Raw genomic sequence first — 17,484 nt, 5'->3', positions numbered from 1 at the left:
TGCCCTCAGAAGAAACGGGCGGGAAGCGCTTCCTTCTCCTTGACATGTGAGAAAACAGGATTTTCCATATTTTCTGCCCCAATTTCTAGGCTTTGGGGGGGGGTGGGGGGGTGGGCACGCCGCACCCACCGTTTCAGGGGTGTCGGTGATGCCAGGAATTAAGGAAAACCCCATTTTAGGCAGAAAAACATCACTTTTCATAGTGAGTCGGCCGCAGGACGCGTGTGGGCGCCCGGCTCTTGTTTATTGAACCGACTCATAGGCGACGTTGGAATACAAAGTCACAAAAGTAACAAAACAAATCTATTTAAAAAAAAAAAAAAAAAAAAAGCTGAAAACAGCTCGATTTTGCTCCCGTTTTGGGGGGATGTGGAGGGGGGGCACCAGGCAAACCCTGCGGTTGACTCTGCTCCGTGTGGGATAATAGTCTTTCCTCTGAAACACATGCTCGGCAGTGCCGGTGACCCAAATCTGGGGTTTTTTTCCCCATAATGGCACTTGAGGAGCATCATCACCGCCCGGTTGTGCTGAAAAACCACGAACAAGACACACGACAGCGGTAAAAAAAAACCAAAGAGAAATATCACCCATCGATCCCAGCTGGGACTCATCCCCTGCCCACCCACCCCCAAAATAATCTGCCCAAAAAAGAGTGAAACCCAGCAGAAAATGGGGAGAAAAACCCCAAAAAACCTTTTCTGCTTCAGTTTTTACCAGTTCCTGCCTCGGACAATTTTGGTAAATTTTGGGTTGCTCTTGGCGGTGCTTTAAAACATGGTGGGAGGAGGAAGGGGTGGGAAAAGTCCGTTAAAAATCATCCTAATTAGGTGGGGAATTCATTTTATTCGCTTCCCTCTGCCCCAAAATCTGAGGGGTGGCAGCGGGTGCTGTCCCCCCCCCCTCTGCCATGGGGACAGTGGCTTGGGGAAGGGATGCGTCTTCCTGCTGTGAAAAGGTGGTAATTTGGTTAAAAGGGTTAAAAATTGAAGGGGGGGTGTCCCCCCATCCCCTAATTAGATTGTTAATTAGCCACCAAGGCTGAATGGCTCCAAGTGGGAACAAGCCCCCCCCAACAATGGCTCTTTGAGGCCAGCTCTGGGTGTTGGGCGAGCAGCTGGGGAGGTAGGGAGGAGGATGGAGCTGGGGCTGTGGTCAAGGTTGGAGGAGCTGCCTCATCCCCTAATTAGAGAGATCATTAATTAACCACAAAGGCTGAATGGCTCCGGGGGGGGAACGAGTCTGCCAACACCAGGTCTTTGTGGTCAACCCAGGTTGGGTGTTGGGTGAGCGGCTGGGGAGGTAGGGGGAAGGATGGAGCCAGGGCCACGGCCAGGGATGAAGGAACTCCCTCATCCCCTAATTAGAGAGATCATTAATTAGCCACCAAGGCTGAACGGCTCCCGGTGGGAACAAGCCCCCCAACGCCAGGTCTTTGAGGTCAACCCAGGTTGGGTGTTGGGCGAGCGGCTGGGGAGGTTGGGAGGAGGATGGAGCCACGCCATAAGGGGGACTTCCCCATCCCCTCATTACAGACATCATTAATTAGCCACACAGCCTGAACGGCTCCAGCTGGGAACAAGTCCACCAACACCAGGTCTTTGCGGTCAGCCCAGGTTGGCTGTTGGGCGAGCGGCTGGGGAGGTTGGGAGGAGGAGGAGGGAGCCACAGCCAGGGCCGGGCACCGCTCAGTTCATGAGGGAGGAGGTCTGGGCCCCTGAGGCGGGCGCCGAGGGGAAGGAGGGGTGGGGGAAGGCGCGGGCAGGGAAGGAGAGGGCCCACGGCAGGTCCAGGGCGGGGCTGGAGAGGGAAGGGATGGGCAGGGGCGAGGGGGAGGCCGGGAAGGAGGGCAGCGAGGGGATGGGGGCCGCCGAGCCCCCCAACGGCGGGGAGAAGGCGGCGCCGGAGAAGGCGCTGGAGGGCGGCAGGGGGCTGCCGGCGGCGGTGGCGGCGGTGGCCGCGGTGGCTTTGGGCTTGTCCCCGGCGTGGGTGCGTTGGTGGCGGTTGAGGTGGGAGCTACGGCTGAAGCACTTGCCGCACTCGGGACACTTGTAGGGCTTCTCGCCGGTGTGGACGCGTTGGTGGATGGTGAGCTCGGAGCGTTGGATGAAGCTCTTGCCGCACTCGGGGCATTGGTAGGGTTTCTCGCCGAGGTGGGTGCGTTGATGGGTGATGAGGTTGGAGGAGACGCTGAAGCATTTACCGCACTCACCGCAACGGTAAGGTTTCTCCCCGGTGTGCATCCGGCGATGGATGGTCAGGTCCGACTTCTGGATGAAACCCTTCCCGCAGTCCCCACAGGCGTAGGGTTTCTCTCCGGTATGGATACGCCGGTGTTTAACCAGCGCCGAACGTTGCCCAAAACCCTTCCCGCATTCCCCGCACTTATAGGGTTTCTCCGGCGGTGCCGCCGGCGCCATCTCACCGTTGCTGGTATCCGATTCCCTCCCGCAATCCATACATTGTTGACCGCGGGGACGTAACCCCACCGTGCCACCCCGGTTCTTCCCGCAATCCGGGCACTTGGGGGGCTGCCCCACGGTTCCCCCGGCACTGTGGGCACGTTGATGCTTGAGCAAGGCGGCGCCTTGACCGAAACATCGCCCGCATTGGGCGCATTGGAAGAGGCGACCGTGACGGTGAGCGGCCAAGAAGCCGGCTAGATGTTCGGGGCAACGGTAGGATGCCCGTTCGGCCGCGTGGATCTTCTGGTGCCGGTCAAGGTGGGAGCTGACGCTGAAGCTCTTACCGCATTCGGCACAGGTATAGGGTCGTTCACCGGTGTGTACCCGTTGATGCCGTTCCAGATCGGAGCGTTGGATGAAACCTTTGCCGCAATCGCCGCAAGCAAATGGCCGTTCGCCAGTATGGATGCGCCGGTGTTGGGTGAGGTTGGACCCTCGGCTGAAGCTCTTACCGCAATCGCCGCAGCGGTGAGGCCGTTCGCCGCTGTGGGTCTTACGGTGTTTGGCCAAGGCGGAGCGTTGGGCGAAGCTCTTACCGCATTCGGGGCAACGGTGAGGAGCCGGCGACCCCTCTGGCGGAGGCGGTCGAGGACGGGTGCGGGGTTGGGTGGGCGGACCGGGTCCACCGGCGTGTGTACGGCGATGCCGGTCGAGGTGGGAGCTGACGCTGAACCGTTTGCCGCAGTCGCCACAAGGATACGGCCGTTCGCCCGTGTGCACCCGCCGGTGCCGCTCTAGGTCGGAGCGTTGGATGAAGCCTTTGCCGCAATCACCGCAACGGTGAGGTCGTTCACCGGTGTGGATACGCCGGTGCTGGGCAAGGTTAGACCCTCGGCTGAAGCCTTTGCCGCAGTCACCGCACCGGTGCGGCTTCTCCCCGCCACGTTCCGGCTGCCGGGCCGATTGCCGACACCGCCGCCCGCACTCGGAGCACCGCCGCGGCTTTACCGGACTCTGCGACCGGTTCCTCATCCCGCACTCGGCACAACCACCCCGGGATGCCGGCGATGCCGCGCCGCCCTTCTTGCCCCCATTCCCTTTACCAGTGACGGGGGGTTCACCCGCCTGCCCCCCGCTTTGGCGCTGATCAGCGTCCTCCAGCGCCGTCTCCTCGCCGTCCCGCGGTGCCGAATCCTCCTCGGTCCCGCTCCCGGCGCCGGTGCCTGCACCACAATGAGAAACCATGAGCCCCTCACGGCACAACAGCCCCCCCAAATTAATTTTGAGCCCCCCCCAACATGGGAAACGTCATCTATCTGGACTTCTGGAAGACCTCTGACGTGATCTCCCACAACATCCTTCTCTCTTAAGTTGGAGAGCGATGGAGTTGATGGATGGACCATTTGGTGGATGAGGAATTGGGTGGATGGTGGCATCCAGAGGGTTGTGGTCAATGGCTCCATGTCCAGATGGAGACCAGTGACGAGTGGTGTCCCTCAGGGATCCATACTGGGACCAGTACTGTTCCATATCTCCATCAACGACATGTGCCACCATCATCTCTTTGACACGGTGCTCCACAACGTTCTCCTCTCTCAGTTGGGTGGAATTGGGTGGATGAGGAATTGGGTGGATGGTGGCATCCAGAAGGTTGTGGTCAATGCCTCCATGTCCGGATGGAGACCAGTGACGAGTGGTGTCCCTCAGGGGTCCATACTGGGACCAGTACTGTTCCATATCTCCATCAACCACGTACATGGTGGGATCGAGGGCACCCTCAGCAACTGGGCAGGTGACCCCACGCTGAGTGGGGTGGTTGATACCCCAGAGGGAAGGGAACCATCCAGAGGGACCTGGACAGGGGGGCCCAAGTGAGGAACCTCATGAGGTTCAACCAGGCCAAGTGCAAGGTCCTGGGTGGGGGCAATCCCAAACATGGGCACAGGCTGGGGGATGAAGGGATGGAGAGTGGAGAAGGACGTGGTGGATGAAGAGCTGGACAGGAGCCGGCAACGTGCGCTGGCAGCCCGGAAAGCCAAGCGTCTCCTGGGCCACATCAGAAGAAGCGTGGCCAGCAGGTGGAGGGAGGGGATGCTCCCCCTCTGCTCTGGTGAGACCCCCTGGAGCACTGCGTCCAGGGCTCCTCAGGACAAGAAGGACATGGACCTGTTGGAGCAGGTCCAGAGGAGGCCACAGAGATGATCCGAGGGATGGGACACCTCTGCTGTGAGGAACGGCTGGTGAGACACTGGAAGAGGTTGCCCAAAGAGGTGGGAGATGCCCCATCCCTGGAAGTGTTCAAGGTGAGGTTGGACGGGGCTCTGAGCAACCTGATCTGGTTGAAGATGTCCCTGCTCGTGGAGTAGATGACCTTCAAAGGTCCCTTCCAACCCAAACCCTTCTGTGATGCTAGGGACAAGCTCTGAGCAACCTGATCTGGGTGAAGATGTCCCTGCTCGTGGAGTAGATGACCTTCAGAGGTCCCTTCCAACCCAAACCCTTCTATGATGCTATGGACGGGTCTCTGAGCAACCTGATCTGGTTGAAGATGTCCCTGCTCATGGAGTAGATGACCTTCAAAGGTCCCTTCCAACAAAAACCCTTCTATGATGCTATGGATGGGGCCTTGAGCAACCTGATGTGGTTGAAGATGTCCCTGCTCGTGGAGTAGATGACCTTCAGAGGTCCCTTCCAACCCAAACCCTTCTGTGATGCTATGGACGGGGCTCTGAGCAACCTGATCTGGTTGAAGATGTCCCTGCTCGTGGAGTAGATGACCTTCAGAGGTCCCTTCCAACCCAAACCCTTCTGTGATGCTAGGGACGGGGCTCTGAGCAACCTGATGTGGTAGAAGATGTCCCTGCTCGTGGAGTAGATGACCTTCAAAGGTCCCTTCCAACCCAAACCCTTCTATGATGCTATGGATGGGGCCTTGAGCAACCTGATCTGGTTGAAGATGTCCCTGCTCGTGGAGTAGATGACCTTCAAAGGTCCCTTCCAACGCAAACCCTTCTGCGATGCTATGGACGGGGCTCTGAGCAACCTGATGTGGTTGAAGATGTCCCTGCTCGTGGAGTAGATGACCTTCAGAGGTCCCTTCCAACCCAAACCCTTCTATGATGCTATGGACGGGGCTCTGAGCAACCTGATCTGGTTGAAGATGTCCCTGCTCGTGGAGTAGATGACCTTCAGAGGTCCCTTCCAACCCAAACCCTTCTGCGATGCTATGGACGGGGCTCTGAGCAACCTGATCTGGGTGAAGATGTCCCTGCTCGTGGAGTAGATGACCTTCAGAGGTCCCTTCCAACCCAAACCCTTCTGCGATGCTATGGACGGGGCTCTGAGCAACCTGATCTGGTTGAAGATGTCCCTGCTCGTGGAGTAGATGACCTTCAGAGGTCCCTTCCAACCCAAACCCTTCTGCGATGCTATGGACGGGGCTCTGAGCAACCTGATCTGGGTGAAGATGTCCCTGCTCGTGGAGTAGATGACCTTCAGAGGTCCCTTCCAACCCAAACCCTTCTGTGATGCTATGGACGGGGCTCTGAGCAACCTGATGTGGTTGAAGATGTCCCTGCTCGTGGAGTAGATGACCTTCAGAGGTCCCTTCCAACCCAAACCCTTCTGCGATGCTATGGACGGGGCTCTGAGCAACCTGATGTGGTTGAAGATGTCCCTGCTCGTGGAGTAGATGACCTTCAAAGGTCCCTTCCAACCCAAACCCTTCCATGATTCTATGAAAAACCAGCCCCCAAAGCACCAAAACCTTCCCCCACCCCATTTCCCACGGGATGGTCCCAAAACGGTGGGTTTGGGGAGGATCTTGGGGGAATCTTGAGAGGGTCCCCCCAAATTTACCTCCATCCTTAGGTGTTTTCTTGCGGTTCCGGCGCTTCCCCCCCTGCCCCTGCTCCCGCACCAGCTCCCGCAGCATCTTCTCCACCTGGCTCCTGCCGGCCGTTTGCAGGATCAGGCCCAACTGGCGGCGTAAATCGGGGTTCACCCCCCCATCGCTGGAGCCGGCCCCCGCCGAGGGTTGGATCTGGGTGGGCTCCGGTTGACCCTGTTCCCCCTCCGCTTCCACGCCTGGAAAAAACACCGTTAGACGCCAAAAACCCGAGGAATTCACCCAAATTTGGGGGGGGGTCCCGCAAAATCCTAAGGAATTCACCCAAATTTTGGGGGGGGGGGGGTCCCCAATTCACCCAAATTTGTGGGGCCCCCAAAACCTAAGGGATTCGCTCAAATTTGTGGGGTCCCCAAGTCACCCAAATTTGTGGGGTCCCCAAAATCTAAGGGATTAACTCAAATTTGGGGGGTCCCCAATTCACCCAAATTTGGGAGGTCCCCAAAACCTAAGGGATTCGCTCAAATTTGGGGGGTCCCCAAGTCACCCAAATTTGGGGGGGTTCCCCAAAATCCTAAGGAATTCACACAAATCTGGAGGGGTTCCCCAAAATCTAAGGAATTCACCTCAATTTGGGGTCCCCCCCAAAATCCTAAGGAATTCACCCAAATTTTGGGGTCCCCAAAAACATAAGGCATTCATCCAAATTTGGAGACCCCCCCAATTCATTCAAATTTTGGGGAATCCCCAAAACCTAAGGAATTCACCCAAATCTGGAGGGGTCCCCAAAAACCTAAGGAATTCACCTCAATTTGGGGTCCCCCCCAAAATCCTAAGGAATTCACCCAAATTTGGGGGTCCCCAAAAACATAAAGCTTTCATCCAAATTCGGAGACCCTCCAAATTCACCCAAATTTGGAGGGGGGTCTCCAAACCTTAAGGTATTCACCCAAATTTGGGGGGTTCCCCAAAATGCTAAGGAATTCACCCAAATCTGGGGGGTTCCCCAAAAACCTAAGGAATTCACCTCAATTTGGGGTCCCCCCAAAATCCTAAGGAAATCACCCAAATTTGGGGGTCCCCAAAAACATAAGGCATTCATCCAAATTTGGAGACCCCCCCAATTCATTAAAATTTTGGGGAATCCCCAAAACCTAAGGAATTCACCCAAATCTGGGGGGTCCCCAAAAACCTAAGGAATTCACCTCAATTTGGGGTCCTCCCCAAAATCCTAAGGAATTCACCCAAATTTTGGGGTCCCCAAAAACAGAAGGCTTTCATCCAAATTTGGAGACCCCCCCAATTCATTCAAATTTTGGGGAATCCCCAAAACCTAAGGAATTCACCCAAATCTGGGGGGGTCCCCAAAAACCTAAGGAATTCACCTCAATTTGGGGTCCCCCCCAAAATCCTAAGGAATTCACCCAAATTTGGGGGTCCCCAAAAACAGAAGGCTTTCATCCAAATTTGGAGACCCCCCCAATTCATTCAAATTTTGGGGAATCCCCAAAACCTAAGGAATTCACCCAAATCTGGGGGGGTCTCCAAAAACCTAAGGAATTCACCTCAATTTGGGGTCCTCCCCAAAATCCTAGGGAATTCACCCAAATTTTGGGGTCTCCAAAACCAGAAGGCTTTCATCCAAATTTGGAGACCCTCCAAATTCACCCAAATTTGGGGAATCCCCAAAACCTAAGGAATTCACCCAAATCTGGGGGGGTCCCCAAAAACCTAAGGAATTCACCTCAATTTGGGGTCCCCCCCAAAATCCTAAGGAATTCACCCAAATTTGGGAGTCCCCAAAACCAGAAGGCTTTCATCCAAATTCGGAGACCCTCCAAATTCACCCAAATTTGGAGGGGGGGGGTGTCTCCAAACCTTAAGGTATTCACCCAAATTTGGGGGGTTCCCCAAAATCCTAAGGAATTCACCCAAATTTTGGGGATCCCCCCCTGAACCCCAAAACTTACCCGACACCAGCCCCCGCCTCCGGTGGGATTCGGCGAAGGCGGTGATGCGGGGCCAGCTGATGGCGATCTCCTCCGCTGCCGGGAAGAAGGTTGGTCCTCAGGCGCCCAGACGCCCCGGTGATGGACTCCATCACCCCCAGTTCCCCCCCTGTCCGTCCCCCCCCCTCTGTTTTGGGGTGAAATGCTCCGTATTTAGGCAAAAATGTGCTTCCACCACCTCCAACCCATCGTGACAAGGGAAACTGAGGCAGCATCGGGTACCCGGCCCCCCCTAAAACCCACCCCGAGTCCGTGGGATGCTTGCGGCCCCCCCAAATCGTGGCAGCGTGCCACGGGGGTGGGGGGGGGGGGGCAGAGGGGCGTCCCCAACCTACACGTGGGGTGACAACGATGTTAGGGACCCCCAAAATGACCCCCACCCCACCCCACCCCCCCAAATTCGGACATCCCGGGGTCCCTCCATGCCCCTTACCCAAGGAAATCACGTTCTCGTAGTTCTCCTGCATGGTGGCCCCAAAAAATGGGGGGACGGGGGGTGCCGGGGGGGGACAGGGGGAGTCCCAGGTGGGTGGCGTCACCCCGCAACCAAAAGTCCGGCCCCTGCAACGGCAAGAGCCCCCCCCTCCATCCCCGTTAGCACCCCAAAATCCCCCCCCCCTTTTCTCTATGGAGTGGCTGGGGGGGAAGAAGGGGGGGGGGGTCTGTGTGTGTCTCCCCCCCTTGCTCCCCAAATTTTCCGGGGCTGTGCACCCCGATCCCCGGGGTGTCCAGAGCTGCGTGCCCTGTGCTAAAGTGAGCCCGCTTTTTGGGGTGCCCAGGGGATGCACCCCACTTTTTTTGGGGGGGTGCTAGCCCACTTTTTGGGGTGCCCAGGGGATGCACCCTGTTCTTTGGGATACCCAGGGGATGCACCCCATTTTTTGGGGTGCCCAGCAGGTGCTCACCCACTCTTTAGGGTGTTGAGGGGATGCACCCCACTTTTTGGGGTGCCCAGGGGATGTACCCTGTTCTTTGGGATACCCAAGGGATGCACCCCACTTTTTGGGGTGCCCAGGGGATGCACCCTGTTCTTTGGGATACCCAGGGGATGCACCCCCCTTTTTGGGGTGCCCAGCGGGTGCTCGCCCACTCTTTAGGGTGCCGAGGGGATGCTCGCCTGCTCTTTGGGGTACCCAGGGGATGCACCCCACTTTTTGGGGTGCCCAGGGGATGCACCCTGTTCTTTGGGATACCCAGGGGATGCACCCCATTTTTTGGGGTGCCCAGCAGGTGCTCACCCACTCTTTAGGGTGTTGAGGGGATGCACCCCACTTTTTGGGGTGCCCAGGGGATGCACCCTGTTCTTTGGGGTACCCAGGGGATGCACCCCCCTTTTTGGGGTGCCCAGGGGATGCACCCTGTTCTTTGGGGTACCCAGGGGATGCACCCCCCTTTTTGGGGTGCCCAGGGGATGCACCCTGTTCTTTGGGGTACCCAGGGGATGCACCCCCCTTTTTGGGGTGCCCAGCGGGTGCTCGCCCACTCTTTAGGGTGCCGAGGGGATGCTCGCCTGCTCTTTGGGGTACCCAGGGGATGCACCCCCCTTTTTGGGGTGCCCAGGGGATGCACCCTGTTCTTTGGGGTACCCAGGGGATGCACCCCCCTTTTTGGGGTGCCCAGGGGATGTACCCTGTTCTTTGGGATACCCAAGGGATGCACCCCCCTTTTTGGGGTGCCCAGCGGGTGCTCGCCCACTCTTTAGGGTGCCGAGGGGATGCTCGCCTGCTCTTTGGGGTACCCAGGGGATGCACCCCCCTTTTTGGGGTGCCCAGGGGATGCACCCTGTTCTTTGGGGTACCCAGGGGATGCACCCCCCTTTTTGGGGTGCCCAGGGGATGTACCCTGTTCTTTGGGATACCCAAGGGATGCACCCCCCTTTTTGGGGTGCCCAGCGGGTGCTCGCCCACTCTTTAGGGTGCCGAGGGGATGCTCGCCTGCTCTTTGGGGTACCCAGGGGATGCACCCCACTTTTTGGGGTGCCCAGGGGATGCACCCTGTTCTTTAGGGTACCCAGGGGATGCACCCCCCTTTTTGGGGTGCCCAGCGGGTGCTCGCCCACTCTTTAGGGTGCCGAGGGGATGCACCCCACTTTTTGGGGTGCCCAGGGGATGCACCCTGTTCTTTGGGGTACCCAGGGGATGCACCCCCCTTTTTGGAGTGCCCAGCGGGTGCTCGCCCACTCTTTAGGGTGCCGAGGGGATGCTCGCCTGTTCTTTGGGGTACCCAAGGGATGCACCCCACTTTTTGGGGTGCCCAGGGGATGCACCCTGTTCTTTGGGATACCCAGGGGATGCACCCCCCTTTTTGGGGTGCCCAGCGGGTGCTCGCCCACTCTTTAGGGTGCCGAGGGGATGCTCGCCTGCTCTTTGGGGTACCCAGGGGATGCACCCCCCTTTTTGGGGTGCCCAGGGGATGCACCCTGTTCTTTGGGGTACCCAAGGGATGCACCCCCCTTTTTGGGGTGCCCAGCGGGTGCTCGCCCACTCTTTAGGGTGCCGAGGGGATGCTCGCCTGCTCTTTGGGGTGCTCCGAGGGATGCTCACCCACTCTTTGGGGTGCCCATGGCCTCCCACCGCTGCACCCCCACCCCCCCCCCCCTCCCGGGACACAAGCCCACCCCTCCCCCCCTGCAGAATTTGGGGGACCCAGCGGTGGGGGCGGTGGGGGGGGGGGGGGTTGCAACCAGCGAGCAGCCCGGGGCAAGGGGGGGGGGGGCTATGGGGGGGGACCCCCGGTTACCTGCGGCGGGGGAGGGGGGGGGGGGGGGGCACAGCCCGGGTTCCCGGGGCTCCCCCCCGGGCTCCGGGGACTCTCCTCGCCGAGCACCGGTCCCGGTGGAGGCGGCTCCCCGTGTGACCCGGATACAGTGAAGCCGTAGCCGCCCTCCTCCTCCTCCTCCTCCTCCTCCACCTCCTCCTCCTCCTCCTCCTCCTCCAGCACCAGCCAGGGCCCTCTAGCGGCCCCCGCCTCCGGTTCACCCCCCCCCCGCCCTCCCCCCCCCCACCCCGAGCCCGCCCCGGCTGCACCGACCCCTCCCCGGAGCCCGGTTTCCACCCCCCTGCCACCGGTGCCGCCCCCCCCCCGTGGGAGCTCAACCCCCATATTGGACACTGGAGAATCCCTAGCGAGGGATGCTGTTGGCTGGGATATGGGGGGGGGGGCTTGGGGGGGGGGGGGGGGGCTCCCCCCGCTGCCCCCTGCACCCCTACTCTGTCCCGTCTCGCCTTGGATGCCCTTAGGGACGCTCTAAGGGGAGGAGGGGGTCAAACGTGGGGGGCTGGAGCCCCAAATCCGTCAGCCTTCAGAGGTGGGGGCCTCAGCGGTTAACGCTGCGGTGCCTTTGCCAAGGAGATGCCCAAGGAGATGCCCAAGGAGATGTCCAAGAGGCCCAAGGAGATGCCCAAGGAGATGTCCAAGGAGATGCCCAAGATACCCAAGGAGATGCCCAAGGAGATGTCTAAGGAGATGCCCAAGATGCCCAAGGAGATGCCCAGGATGCCCAAGGAGATGCCCAAGGAGATGTCTAAGGAGATGCCCAAGATGCCCAAGGAGATGCCCAGGATGCCCAAGGAGTTGCTCAAGATGTTGCCCAAGGAGATGCCCAAGAGACACCCAAGAGATGCCCAAGGATTTGCCCAAGGAGATGCCCAAGGAGATGTCCAAGGAGATGCCCAAGATACCCAAGGAGATGCCCAAGGAGATGTCTAAGGAGATGCCCAAGATGCCCAAGGAGATGCCCAGGATGCCCAAGGAGTTGCTCAAGATGTTGCCCAAGGAGATGCCCAAGAGACACCCAAGAGATGCCCAAGGATTTGCCCAAGGAGATGCCCCAGGAGATGCCCAAGGAGATGTTCAAGGAGATGCCCAAGATGCCCACGGAGTTGCCCAAGGAGATGCCCAAGGAGATGCCCAAGGAGATGTTCAAGGAGATGCCCGAGATGCCCAAAATGCCCACGGAGTTGCCCAAGGAGATGCCCAAGGAGATGCCCAGGATGCCCACGGAGTTGCCCAAGGAGATGCCGAAGGAGATGCCCAAGATGCCCAAGGTGTTGCCCAAGGACATGCCCAAGGACTTGCCCAGGGAGTTGCCCAAGGAGTTGCTCAAGGAGATGCCCAAGGAGATGACCAAGATGACCAAGGAGTTACTCAAGGAGTTGCTCAAGGAGAAGCCCAAGGAGATGTTCAAGGAGATACCCAAGATGCCCAAGGATTTGCCCAAGGAGATGCCCAAGGAGATGCCCAAGGAGATGCTCACATCCCAAGGAAACTGGAGGCCACGTCCCAAAATGGACTCTCCTTCGAAGCTCAACCAGAGTGACACTGGAGACCCCACACCAGGGGTAGGCAGGGTCTGGCAGCAATGTGGGGCAGGGTGCCCCTCTGTCCAGGCCACATGTTCAGAGGAGGCAGCTGCTTGCCCATTGGGGGTCCCCAGCCCTCCCCTGAGCCCCCTAAAAGCTTGAGGGTGCGTGGGGAGATGCCCTTGGGGCAGAACCTCTCTGGACCACATGAGGGCAGAAGATCCTCCATGGAGATCCTCCCTGGACCAAATGAAGGCAGAAGATCCTCCTTGGAGATATCCCTGTACCCAATGAAGGCAGAGGATCTTCCTCCATGGAGGTCCTCTCTTGACCAAATGAAGGTCTCTAGACCCAGTGAAGGCAGAGGATCTCCCTCCTTGGAGATATCCCTGTACCCAATGAAGGCAGAGGATCTTCCTCCATGGAGATCCTCTCTTCACCAAATGAAGGTCTCTAGACCCAATGAAGTCCCTGTACCCAATGAAGGCAGAGGATCTCCCTCCTTGGAGATCCTCTCTGGACCAAATGAAGGCAGAAGATCCTCCTTGGAGATATCCCTGTACCCAATGAAGGCAGAGGATCTTCCTCCATGGAGGTCCTCTCTTGACCAAATGAAGGTCTCTAGACCCAATGAAGTCCCTGTACCCAATGAAGGCAGAGGATCTTCGTCCATGGAGATCCTCTCTTCACCAAATTAAGGTCTGTAGACCCAATGAAGGCAGAGGATCTCCCTCCTTGGAGATCCTCTCTGGACCTAGTGAAGGCAGAGGAACTTTCTCCGTGCAGATCCTCTCTTGACCAAATGAAGGTCTCTAGACCCAATGAAGGCAGAGGATCTCTCTCCTTGGAGATCCTCTCTGGACCTAGTGAAGGCAGAAGATCGTCCTTGGAGATATCCCTGTACCCAATGAAGGCAGAGGATCTTCGTCCATGGAGATCCTCTCTTGACCAAATGAAGGTCTCTAGACCCAATGAAGGCAGAGGATCTTCCTCTTTGGAGATCCTCCTGGACCCAAGGAAGGCAGAAGGGGTTTCGGTGTTTGGGATTGGGTGTATTTGGGACAACCCAGCCAGCATCAGCGTGGGACGTTGCTGGGAAGGGGGGACCTTCAAAAGCATGGAGCATTCTCGGGGGGACAACACAGGTAGCAGGGGACATGTAGCCCCAACCTTTCAGCTCCCGGCAGGTGACTCACCATCACCACCACAGACCGTGAGCCGGTGCAGGCTGCCGGGCTGGTTGAGTTTCCCCAGGATGGGGGAGTTATTTTGGACGCCCCACCCAAGGTGACCCCCAAACCTCTGGTTTTCCACATGGGAAGAGCTGGGATTCGCAGCTCCTCCAAGGAGAAGCAGAAGCCACCCGTTGGGTTTTGCACTAGTCTATTTTTATTCACAATACAAACACAGCTCCTGCTCATCTTGGGAAGAGACGGACCAGGCAGCCGGCACGGCTGCGACCCCGAAACCGCCAGGAAATCCCCGGATTTGTGTCCTGCTCCCATCCCTGAGGTTCACCCCAAGGGTTCACCTCTTTTCAGCTGGGAACTACCTGCAGGTGATGCTCCCTGTGATCTCCTGGGGGTTTCTTTCCAGCCATGGGTGGTGCTACCTCCTCCCCATCGCCGATGGGTTCCCACCATGAGCTCCCTTTGCGTGGTGGTTGATCAAGCAACCCAAGAGGAGCCATGAGCGTCCCCATGCCAGCCTGGGGACAAACTCTCCCTTGTCCCACCTCCTGTCCCCAACAGGCTCCAGCTCACCCCAACACGTTGGGTTCCTCCAACCGCAGGTGGGTTCCCGCTGAATAAATACAATAAATACATTAAATAAACCACTCACGCCAGGTCCGCGCCGAAGCATCGCCAGCAGCCGAACCGCGGCGTGTGGCTGGGAACCGCCGAGGCTGGACGCCTGGGCTTGTTTCTTAACAACAAAGCCACAAAATCGAGATGTTTTGCCCCGAATTTAGTAGATGGCATCATCACGCCCCAAGTGCGGCTGGGAGGGCTCAGGCTTTGAGTGCTGGTCAAGGCTGGCAGCATGGGGAAGGTGGGATGGTCAAGGGATGAAGTCACCCCAGATATTTTGGGGTATCTTTGAGTTTGGCAAGGAGCCGGTGGGATCTCCCGCAACCCCAACCCCATCTCCTTGCCCCCCATGCCTCCCCAGCCGCTCGGCACCATCTCCCTAACACCCATGGAGGTGGTTTCTCCTGGACTACGCGTGGAGAAGGAGCACGGTTGGGATGTCCTGATGTCCGCTGACAGGATTAGGTCTGATTTTCTGGAGGGGACCCCCCCCCCCAATTCCCACTCGGCCCCCCAGCCCCATCTCCATCCTCCCCTATCTACCCTACCTTCCTACTCTACCCTACAAAAACTACGTCCTCAGGGCCAGGGTTGGTGCCACCAGGGGACATCACCGGCGTGGGAGCACCCATCGCCGTGGCACCCATCACGCATGGGGGCTACCCGAGGCACCCCGCAGCAGTGGTGGGGGTCGGGAGCCACCCGGGGGGGTCAACCCTATGTCCCCCCCCCTCTCCCCGTCCCCCGGTTAACGGGGTGTGAGCTCATCCGGCGGCTCCTCCGGCGGCTCCTCCTCGCCATGGCTACGGAGATGACGGTGAAGGTGGGAGCTGACGCCGAAACGCCGGCCGCACTGCGGGCAAGGGAAAGGCTTCTCGCCAGTGTGCGCCCGTCGGTGCTTAGCCAATGCCGAACCGTCGGCAAACGCCTTGCCACAATCGGGGCAGGCGTGCCGGGGACCGGCATGAGCTCGTTGGTGCTTATGGAAGTGTAGGGTGCTGTTGAAGCTCTTCCCGCAATCGGCACAGATGTGGGGTTGCCCACCGGCGTGGGTACGTTGATGCCGGTAGAGATGGGAGGTCCGGCCAAAACGTTTGCCGCAGTCCCCGCATTGGTAGGGTCGTTCACCGGTATGGATACGTTGGTGTCGTTCCCAATGGGAGCTCCAGGAAAAACTCTTCCCGCAATCACCGCAACGGTACGGTTTCTCACCACCGCCGTGGAGGCTACGCCGATGCCGGGCGTATTGGGCGCGGGCGCCGAAGGCTTTACCGCACTCTTCGCAACGGAAAGGACCATCACCCAGATGAAGGCGTTGGTGTTTGACCAACGCTGGCCCATCGCCAAAACTTTTCCGGCACAAGGTGCACTTGTAGGGTCGTTGGCCGGTGTGGGTGCGTTGGTGCCGGTCAAAATGGAGGGTGCTACCAAAACTACGCCCGCAATAGGTGCAGATGTAAGAGCGACCGCCGGCGTGGGTGCGTTGGTGCCGGTAGAGGTGAGAGCTACGGCTAAAACGCTTACCGCATTCGGGGCACTGGTAGGGCTTCTCACCGGTATGGACACGTTGGTGCCGGTCAAAATGGGAGCTCCAACTGAAGCTCTTACCGCAGTGACCGCATTGGAAGGGCAAGCGACCGGTGTGCAACCGTTGGTGGGTCACCAGCTCCTTGTTACGGCGAAAACTCTTGCCGCACTCCTCGCATTTATACGGCAACCCACGGGGACGTGCCGGCGGAGCCGGTGGACCTGGCCGTTCGGCAGCATGAGCCCGTTGATGCCGGTAGAGGTTGGAGCTGACGTTGAAGCTCTTACCGCAATGGAGGCAGAGGAAGGGTTTCTCACCGGTGTGGGTCCGCCGGTGTTTGCTGAAGTGGGAGCTGCAGCTGAAGCTCTTGCCGCATTCCCCGCACTCGTAACTCTTCTGCAACACGATGATGCTCTTGAAGTTGGAGAAGGCGCCAGCTCCCGATCCGGTTTTACCGCCACGCCGACCTCCTGCCGCGCCGGGGGAGTCGATCTGCTGGACCACGGTCCAACGCAGGGTCTCCCGCGCTGGGCTCCGTTCGCCCGGTGAACCTTCCTCGGGGTGACCCAACAAGGTGGCCGTATCCAGCTCTACGATCTCGGGGTCGCCCGCTGGCGGGGGGTCCGTCTCGGGGTCGCTCGGTGTCCCTGGGACAGCGGAGGTGGGGGGGGGGCAGAAGGGGGGTCAGTCCTGGTGGGGGAGGGCTAACGGGGATGGAGACCCCCTTCCCGTGGGACCTGCAAGGGGGCTGGGCTGGCGCACCCCGTAACTTCGAGCTTCTCGGCACGTCCTTGGTGCGGGGACCGAGGACACAGGTTGCGTTTGGGGGGGACGCCACGGGATCGGGGTGCCCATGGGGGTCTCCCTCCCCTTCCCAAGGCTGGAGCACAATGAGGACCCGACCCCCCCCCGCCCCCCCAACCCTCCTTGACACTTACTCTGCATCACTGGGGGGTCGTAGGCGTCCTCCTCCCCGTCACCCCCAAAAAGCACCGTCTGCTCCGGCTCCACGGCCCCCCAGGGATCCATCGCCCGTTCCTACGCCTCGGCCAGTGGCACGGGGACCCTGAAAAGCCGAGAGCACCCCGTCACCATCCCTCAGCCACCCCAAAAGCATCGCCGGGGGCTCGGTGAAGTTTGGGGTTCAGCAGGATGGTGGGTGCACCCCCTGTGCACCCCCAGCATCAGGCACGAGGAAAAGTTTTGGGGTCCCGGTTTGGGGCGTGTCCCCGTGCCCCGTGGGTGACACCGGCGGGGGACACCAGAGGCCAGCGTGGGGTGGCAGGTCCTGGTGCTTGGTGGGTGACACTGGGTGCCGGTGTAGGACCACACTGGGCAGCCCACGGCCAGTGTGAGATGGAGGAGACCCCCTGGTCCCTGATCCCCACCGAGGTGGTGCGGGATAGAGGAGAACCCCCTGGTCCCCCATCACTGATGCCCACCACGGTGGTATGGGATGGAGAAGACCCCCTGATCCCCCATCCGTGATCCCCACCATGGTGGTATGGGATGGAGGAGACCCCCTGGTCCCCCATCCTCACTATGGCCAATGCAGGATGGAGGAGACCCCCTAATCCCCCATCTCT

At 59.3% G+C, this 17,484-nt stretch overlaps 2 protein-coding genes across 2 annotated transcripts in view; both read right to left on the bottom strand.

Annotated features, from left to right (window-relative positions):
- Nucleotides 1-17,484, bottom strand: part of SH3BP5L (SH3 binding domain protein 5 like) — a 60,550-nt gene that overhangs the window by 16,810 nt on the left and 26,256 nt on the right. The gene's annotated exons all lie outside the window — the stretch shown is intronic.
- LOC142404165 (uncharacterized) lies at nt 208-17,042 on the bottom strand. The gene is made up of 13 exons (XM_075490618.1): nt 16,837-17,042; nt 15,122-16,545; nt 14,937-15,029; nt 14,295-14,485; nt 13,378-13,565; nt 13,037-13,198; nt 12,075-12,578; nt 11,894-11,962; nt 11,597-11,781; nt 8,692-9,067; nt 8,220-8,294; nt 6,261-6,488; nt 208-3,625 (listed from the first exon to the last, which is right to left on the bottom strand). The coding sequence occupies exons 1-13, from the start codon at nt 16,925-16,927 to the stop codon at nt 1,686-1,688; spliced, it is 5,526 nt and encodes a 1,841-aa protein (XP_075346733.1). The 5' UTR covers nt 16,928-17,042; the 3' UTR covers nt 208-1,685.

This window comes from Mycteria americana, unplaced genomic scaffold (assembly GCF_035582795.1).
Source record: "Mycteria americana isolate JAX WOST 10 ecotype Jacksonville Zoo and Gardens unplaced genomic scaffold, USCA_MyAme_1.0 Scaffold_86, whole genome shotgun sequence".
Taxonomy (NCBI): Eukaryota; Metazoa; Chordata; class Aves; order Ciconiiformes; family Ciconiidae; genus Mycteria; species Mycteria americana.
Note: the sequence above shows the minus strand (reverse complement) of the source record. Positions and strands in the feature narration are given on the sequence as shown.